Source organism: Gossypium hirsutum, chromosome A10 (assembly GCF_007990345.1).
Source record: "Gossypium hirsutum isolate 1008001.06 chromosome A10, Gossypium_hirsutum_v2.1, whole genome shotgun sequence".
NCBI classification, from domain to species: Eukaryota; Viridiplantae; Streptophyta; class Magnoliopsida; order Malvales; family Malvaceae; genus Gossypium; species Gossypium hirsutum.
In genome coordinates, this window is record NC_053433.1 from 93,377,760 (window position 1) to 93,386,316 (window position 8,557).

Genomic DNA, 8,557 nt, shown 5'->3' on the forward strand with positions numbered 1-8,557 from the left:
TTAGTTTTATAGATAAAAAATATTATTTCAATAAATTAAAAACATTATGTTTATTTTTCAGAAAACATATAATAATATTCATAAATTTAAGTCAATGATATAAAATAGTGGGAAAAAGACTAAATCTATATTTATTTATGATAATAGAAAGATAAAAATAATAATGGGGATTTCTTTTAAATTTTTTATAGGTGTATTTAGAAGAGAGAGGAAGAAATAAGGGCTAAAAACAAAAGAAAAAACCTAGAGAGAGAGTGTTTGTGTGTAAGAAAAAGAACAGAAAAAGAGGCAGCCATAGCCAAAAGAGCTCTTGTCGGCTTCGACCGAACATTGACGCAAACAAACTTATTTACACTGTTCGCCTCCCTCCTTTCTTCTTCCTTTTGTTTCTATTTTTTTTTTCTTTTCAATTACTTTGTATATTTTTTTTTTGGATCTGCTTTGTGTTTTCAAGCCTAATTTTTGTTTCTTTGGATCCTCCAGATTGAACAGAGAGCACTCAAAGGTAAGTTATTTTCCCCTCTTCAAATTAGTAAATTTTTGGGGGTACTTTGATTGCTCAGAAATGGAAGAAAATAGGGGAAGAAATGCTAATTTTCTGTTGCACTTGTTGACTGAAAATTTTGCTTACTGGTCACCAATTAGTTTTGTTCACTATTCCTCTTTTATATATATATATTTTGAGAAATAAAATATATAATTAGACCCTTTTTATCAGATCTCAGCTCATTTTTTTCATTCTTTTCTATCTTTCTCACATATGTGATACGTATGTGCGAAGATTGTGATTTCTGTAATTGCAGAATCGCCGGGTCTTTAGAGTCATTGAATTTATTTATTTATATTGTAAACAGCAGTTTGGATCATTAGAATTGTTGGGTTTCTTTTCACTTTTCATTTTTGTTGGTCCATTTCGTTGTTGTAGGGACTTGTTAATATTCGGGTTCCTATAAGGCTCAAAATAGGGTAGAGGTAGACTGACACAGAGGTAGCAATTAGTAATTAAGGGTTTTGATCAGTCAGCTTTGTAGGATAATCAGAACGAACAATAATGTAACCTCAATTGTAAATGCAATCTTAATTAATGGTTTTGCACTATATTTACATGTTTACTTCTATAAATTCAGTGTTGTATCCTTTAATACAACCAATCTTCAGCACAGGGTTTCCATTGAGTGATTGCTTTCTGCTGGTTTCTTTTGGAGGGCGTTTCTATGGCTTTTCCGGCATCAGAAATTCCATCTGCTGAACAACAAGCAGGTTTGTGTATTTTTACATGGTCTACATATTTTCCTAAGTTTTAAATGTGTCAAACTGAAATTTAGTTTCTTGGTATCACAAGATATTACGGTGACTTATTACTTTTTCTTAAATTTTTTCTTCCCTATCTCTTTTATGTGATCACAGATGATCCTTTATATCGTGAACTATGGCATGCCTGTGCTGGACCTCTTGTCACACTTCCTCGTGTTGGGGAGCGTGTTTATTACTTCCCACAAGGTCACATGGAACAAGTATGTCTACTGTACTGTAAATTTTTGAATCTGATATCTTTTTGATATTGATTATTTTTCGAAATTTAAGGCGATAGTCCACTTTGACGTGTTCTTAAAATGTTGGTTGGATTGGTTTGTGAACCTTTTTCATAGTGTTCTTGTTTTGAACATTCTATATTAGTTAATGCAGTTATCGTGTGGTACTTGTAAGCACTTGCTTCTTGCTCTCTTTTTGGTGAGTCACTGATAATAGTATGTGCAAGTAAAAATATGAAAAGGTCATATGCAGTGTCTTGAAACATTATTAATATATGTTGTCAATCATATTTGAGGATTGGTAACAATTCATATGATACAATGAATTATAGAAGGTTTATAGAAAGATATAATTTCTTTTGAGAATGTATACCATTCAATAAGATCACAATATCTCATCTGCATTTCATAATGTTTACTGTCAAGTTTGTGTTTGTTACATATTTTCAAGATTATTTACAATGCTTTTCTGATTGAAGACTTCTTTCCTGTATGATCAGTCATTAATTATCAAATTTTAGGTGTAAGTTTTTAACTTGACACAATGTTCATTCTATTAATCTCTAGTATCTAACTTTTTGTTTCTTTTTATTCTTTATGTACAGCTTGAGGCATCAATGCATCAAGGGTTAGAACACCAAATGCCTTCATTCGATCTGCCATCTAAAATACTTTGCAAAGTGGCTTCTGTTCAGCGTAAGGTATGTTACTCATACTCCTTGGTTTTACGTTCTTTTGAGTTTTACTTGTCAGTTTCCTTATGCTAAGTAATTTTTACCTCCAATCGCAGGCTGAACCTGATACAGATGAAGTTTATGCCCAAATAACCCTGGTACCTGAAGTAGATGTGAGCTCTCTTCCACTTTTTGCCCCTTTTTCTCTCTTTAATTCAATTATGACATATAGCTGATGTTGGAAGCTATATTTAGTTTCCAGAATATCTTGTTGAAATTACTTTGAATGAGCAGCATATGTATATCTTTCTACACTTTCGCTGCCTTCACTTATGTTTTCCTCCAATATGGTCCAGCAAAGTGAGGTTATGAGCCCAGATGATCCACTTCAAGAACCTGAAAGGTGCATAGTCCATTCATTTTGCAAGACTCTTACTGCTTCCGACACAAGCACCCATGGTGGATTCTCAGTTTTGCGCCGGCATGCAGATGATTGTCTGCCCCCGCTGGTCAGCTTAAACACATTGATTGCATTTCCTTCATTTTGAATTTGAGGTATTCCATTAAGTTAGAATTTTTCTGAAACTTCTATGCGGTTCTTGTCCCAGGACATGACACAGCAGCCACCATGGCAGGAACTGATTGCAACTGATCTGCATGGAAATGAATGGCATTTTCGGCATATTTTTCGAGGTTATATATCATTGCTTTTTTGGCTGATGTTTTTATAGGTTGCCTTAGTGAGAGCTGGAAATCTTCAATCATCTAAGCTGTAAGCTTGGTCAAAGTTGTTTTGCACTTGTTCTATCTGGTTACTCGGAGCATTTCTTTACCGTCTACATGTGCAACTTTTACTTTTTGAATTTGGATAAAGTTTTATGAACGTAGAGTTAGAGACAAATAAGTCATCTTATTTCCTTGAATCAAGGAGCTTGAAAATTATGTAGGTCATAGTTTGTCAGAATTAGAGAAGAGCCTTTTGACACGTGTTGGTTGTGATCAAGATTCCTGGAGTTGGAGCCACTTATCACGTTCAAATGACTAAGTTAATATTACATCTTTTAATGATTTGGTATTTGTCCGGTCTCGTGAAGTTGTTGTAGAAACTGGAAGAACTGATTTCCTAAGTTGAAAGCTCAAGAAGTTAAAAGAAAAATTGTTTTGCATCAATTCCTTTATATTATTCTTTACTTTACAGGTATGCATTTAAAATTGAAAGAAAATGTGGTATTGTAATTTTATTATATAGTTTTTTCTTTGGAGACATCTATTACTTATATCTATGATAGTGTGCTTATAGTGATATGAAGGTACTATTGTTTCTTGCATCCCATTCCTCATCATTAAAAAGTTAAATACTATCTGCAGGACAACCTAGGCGCCACTTGCTCACTACTGGGTGGAGTGTCTTTGTTAGTTCCAAAAAGCTAGTAGCTGGAGATGCTTTCATATTCCTGAGGCAATATCTTTCTTGACAAATCCATTAACTGTTCTTTTTTGTTACATTTGTTTATTTCACTGCCTAATCACTATCCATTCATATTTGCTGCTCTCCAGGGGTGCTAATGGGGAGCTGCGTGTTGGAGTGAGGAGGCTTATGAGACAACAGGCAAATATGCCTTCTTCTGTTATATCTAGTCATAGCATGCATCTTGGGGTGCTTGCCACTGCATCTCATGCCCTTTCTACGCGAAGTATGTTTTCCATCTTCTACAAGCCCAGGTTTGTATTTTTTTCATCCTGCAAAGCCATCCAATTGTAACCCTATGTCATCATATTTTTTATCAATATTCTTACCCATTTTTGTAGTTGTTGTTAATATGTTATTACAATTAGTTGTCCATTCATTTTATTTGCTATTTAATTAAAATGAAGAAATTGTATGTTGCAGATTTTGAGTTAATTAATGTTAGCACATTTTATTTATAATCATTATTGTTTGGCCCTGAATTTTGATTATTTGTGGATTAAAGTTGTAGGTATCTTTTTCTCTTCTAAGGTCATTATTTATTCTTCCTTCACCATGTATTAAATATACTCTTCTTGAAGAGTGAGCTGCGTTAGATTTTGGTATATCTATTCAGATGCGATAATTTAAGAAGGTGATAGGGTTTAGGGTATGATATGCATGCTCTTGCTCTATGCCTGTACATTTCTGTTTTTTTCTTTCTCTTCATATTTTCTGGCATTTTTAGTGGGGTCCAATGAACTAAAGTTCTTTTTTAAGTCCCCATTTGTAAAGATTCTTGAAATTTATAGCCCTGATTAAATAAAATTGAGTAATTATTGTGTTCTGTATGTATTTGTTGAAAAAGGAAATTTGTTCTAACAACCATTCTATTTACTAGAACAAGTTTGTCTGAGTTCATAGTGAGTGTAAACAAATTTCTTGAAGCTCAAAGCCATAAGCTATCAGTTGGGATGAGGTTCAAAATGAGATTTGAGGGTGAAGAGATACCTGAAAGAAGGTATTCGTCTGACCGAATTGTTTTTTCTAGTAGTAGGAAATCAGTAGTGCTTGTTAACCTGTAAAGACACTGCCTGCAGATTCAGTGGCACAATTGTTGGTGTTGAGGATAATAAATCATCTGCATGGGCTGATTCTGAGTGGAGATCTCTCAAGGTTAACCGGTTTCTTCTGTAATTTCTTGTTCTCCATTGAGGCAAGACATTTCTTGGGATATTTGACTTCTGAACACTTCTTACAATTTTGACTCTTTTCAGGTTCAATGGGATGAACCTTCATCCATCATACGTCCTGATAGGGTGTCCCCATGGGAATTAGAGCCTCTTGTTGCAACTAGTAACTCTTCCATCTCACAACCTGCACAAAGGAACAAGCGGGCTAGGCCACCCGTTCTACCTTCACCATCTTCAGATCTTTCTTCACTTGGTACATTTGTTTACTTGTCAACACCCTTATCTAGCTATTGCTTGAGATTTTAATTGACCACTTTATGCTACAGGTATATGGAAATCACCAGTTGAATCTCCTTTCTCGTATTGTGATGCACAACGTGGGCACCCATCACCTAAATTATCCTCCGCTGCAAAGCCTAATTCTGTTGGCTTTAATAGGAATAGCTCCCTGGCTGCAGTTTCTAGCAGCTCAATGTATTGGCCTAACCGAGTTGAGAATGTTACAGAATCTGTTGCACCAGTTGTGAACAAAGAATCTAGTGAAAGAAAGCAGGGAACTGGGAATGGCTGCAGACTTTTTGGTATTCAGTTACTTGACAAAATAAACATGGAAGAAAATTCACCTTTGGCTACAATTTCTGGGACTGGTGTGGATGACCAGCCACTTCATTCACTAGATGCTAATTCTGACCAGCAATCTGATCCATCAAATCTTAATCAGTCTGATCTTCCTTCTATAAGTTGTGAACCTGAGAAGTGCCTGAGATCTCCTCAGGAGTCACAGAGCAAGCAAATTCGGAGCTGCACAAAGGTCATTCAATCACCCTTCTTTTTTTTTTAATAAAAAAAATGCTTGAGAAGAAAATACCTTTGCATGCTAGAATCCCCTGAAAATTCCACAATACCTTTTGTTGTCAAATTTACATATATTTATGACTTTTGACAAGCTCTGTTTGCATTTTTCTTCATGCTTGGGGAACATTGTAGAGATCCTTCTTAAAAGATTGATTTTACATTCTAGTGAACCTCACTTGTGTATTTAAGAAGCACTTAAATGTGCAAATGTACTGTAGTATATCTATTTCTCTATTGTACATTCTATGCGATGATTTGTGTGCATGTCACTACTAATATGGTAGCATTTTATTAAACAAGCATATCTTTTTTTTCAGGTTCACATGCAAGGTATGGCAGTTGGAAGGGCTGTTGATTTGACACGATTCGACTGTTATGAGGATTTGCTAAAGAAGCTGGAATACATGTTTGACATTAAAGGTCAGCTTTGTGGATCAACAAAGAATTGGCAAGTTGTCTATACCGATGATGAAGATGACATGATGATGGTTGGGGATGATCCCTGGAAGTAAGTTCAATCTTCCTATCTCTAAATGGTGCTATATTCTTGTTTGGAGGACATTCTTAAATCCTTCACTTGCATTCTTGTTTGATTGAAATGTTTAAGAGAACTGTATATGATATGTTGAGAAATAAGCTTAACCTATTTTATTCGTCTTCAACAATACATCAGACAGTTTCCATTATTATTGGGAGAATGATAAATTGAAATGAAATTTTTGGGAAGTTCAGAAAAAATCTAATTGTGTTTTTTATGATACAGTGTAAATCTGAGTTCAGTACTGATTCCTTTTGATCCTGTGAACCTTCAATTGCAGTGAGTTTTGCAGCATGGTGAGGAAAATTTTTATCTATACATCAGAGGAAGTCCGGAAGTTATCACCTAAGATAAAACTTCCGGTGAATGATGATGATGATGATAGCAAAGCAACCAAGGCTGGGGTTGACACAGTTATCAACCCTGAAGATCGTTCATCAGGAACATAGTGCTTCCATAGAAGAGTTTTGAGAAAAAAGGAAGCTAGTGCTCAAGATTTTGTTTATATATATATATGCATTACCCAGATGATATATCACAATTGACATCGCAAGTCTGAAACAGCTTCTATATCTAGGAAACTGCTGTTGTGTCAACAAATTCATCTGGAATGTGAGATTTGCATTGCCTGAAAGATGATGGGGTTCAGGTTTAGATTTTTTCTTTTTCCTTTTTTTAATTCTTCTTTAAAGTTTTTGCTAAAGCAACTCTCATAGGGGGAATTGTTCATTTGGATTTGAAATAGTCCGGAAAGTTTATTTCTTTTGCCCTATTATTCTTTTCTTAAGTCTATTTGTTTTTTTTTCTTTATATATAATATACATAACATGACATATGTGTCCTTTGTATATATGTATATATAGTTTGTCTCATTTCATTTGGATACCTTCGCTGTACTTTTATGTTGGTTTATCAAGAAATGTGGAAGGAGTGAATTTGATTCTGCATTTTGTGAGGAATTAGCTGAACATTCCAACTTCGTCAGAGCTTTGATATGGGATTCCGGACTACTGCCGGGTTATGCTAAGCAGTGAGCAACCCTGTCACGAGGCCAGCCAACTCGACCAAGGGATTCTGGTAAAAGAACTACCAGATGAAAGCCTCAACATGTTTTGCGGTGGTCGAAAACCCAACTGTGAAGCTGCTGCTAAATATATATAAAAACAAACAACAATCAGTTAAAAAGATTCATGTAAAAGAATCAATCAAGGAATTCATTGTTTTTCACTTTATTACTAGTGAATCAGATTGGCCTACATTCAAGTTCCCAACCAACTGAAAGAGACGGAAAATAAAGAAAAAGAAAGGGTAGAAAGAAAACGAACTCCATGGAACTTGTTTCGGCATAGCTTACATTATGCTTAAAATAGAAATAGGTTCCTTAAAAGGCAATTATTTTCCTTGTATATTTTGGGTTTATAAGAGGGTGTAACGTATCAAATTCTCGGAAGAAATTTATTGAAGAAAGAAGCGAGAAATTTTAGGAGAGAATGAGAGAGGCGAGCAATTGATTCCTTCTATTTTTATAACTGCTTCAGGTGTCCTTCACTCGTAATAAAAGAGGGAAAAATAGCCAGTAATGGCCTGGCGACGGTTAATTGAAACGGATTATTTTGTGCTAACAATCTAAGCCAAATGCATTGTTTCATTAAACGATTCCAGATCTCCCTTAAACGCAGCGTTTCGCTATTACAATTAAAATAGGATTAAAAAGTAACTAACATAACAACCATGCAAAAAACGTAATTAGCGGTGAAGAAAACAACCCATAAAAAGTATTCTGTAACAACTCGTTTTCAGTGAAATTGGAATAGTGATTTTGGGACCACAAATTCAATATGAGAACATTTATTTTAATATTATTTTAATATCTATAGTATGTTAGTAAGTTCGTATAAAAATTTCGTTAAGAAATTTTATCGTTTGCATGCTTAATTTGGTAAAAAAAGACTAAATCGCATAAGGTGCAAAATTAGAGTTCTACAAGGTAAAGGTACTAAATAGCTATGATATTAAATGGTTAAGAGATTTATGTTGTAATTAGACCATTGTTGTTTTGAGTGGACTTTTATGGACACCATTTAAATTATTTTAAATGTTAATTACCAAGGTTAATTTTATAAATTAATAATTTAACATAAAATCAAATTAAAGAAAATTAAGGCATTAGTTGGTGTTCATCTTCTCCATCGAAATTAAGAAGAAGAAAACCCTTCATTTTTGGCACCTTGAGCTTTCGATTACCTATCTCTTGCAGGTAAGTGTTTTCATCTCATTTGTAATGATTTTTATGTTTTCGAGATTGTTGTAACTTAATC

General features: G+C 34.3%; 1 protein-coding gene across 3 annotated transcripts; it reads left to right on the forward strand.

Moving 5' to 3' along the window:
* Window positions 1–203: 203 nt before the first annotated feature.
* LOC107896654 (auxin response factor 1) lies at window positions 204–7,011 on the forward strand. 3 transcript variants are annotated; one of them, XM_016821874.2, is made up of 16 exons: window positions 204–356; window positions 484–505; window positions 1,159–1,260; window positions 1,408–1,514; window positions 2,138–2,233; window positions 2,323–2,379; window positions 2,563–2,715; window positions 2,815–2,899; window positions 3,575–3,665; window positions 3,764–3,928; window positions 4,555–4,674; window positions 4,754–4,829; window positions 4,931–5,099; window positions 5,173–5,657; window positions 6,019–6,209; window positions 6,520–7,011. In XM_016821874.2, exons 3-16 carry the CDS (start codon window positions 1,215–1,217, stop codon window positions 6,686–6,688), a joined length of 2,010 nt encoding a protein of 669 aa, XP_016677363.1. In that variant the 5' UTR covers window positions 204–356; window positions 484–505; window positions 1,159–1,214; the 3' UTR covers window positions 6,689–7,011. The 3 variants fall into 3 exon arrangements, with proteins under 3 accessions (XP_016677363.1, NP_001386761.1, NP_001386762.1); NM_001399832.1 differs by having other exon boundaries at window positions 205–356; window positions 1,128–1,260; window positions 6,520–7,004; NM_001399833.1 differs by having other exon boundaries at window positions 205–356; window positions 1,164–1,260; window positions 6,520–7,004.
* The last annotated feature ends 1,546 nt before the right edge of the window (window positions 7,012–8,557 follow it).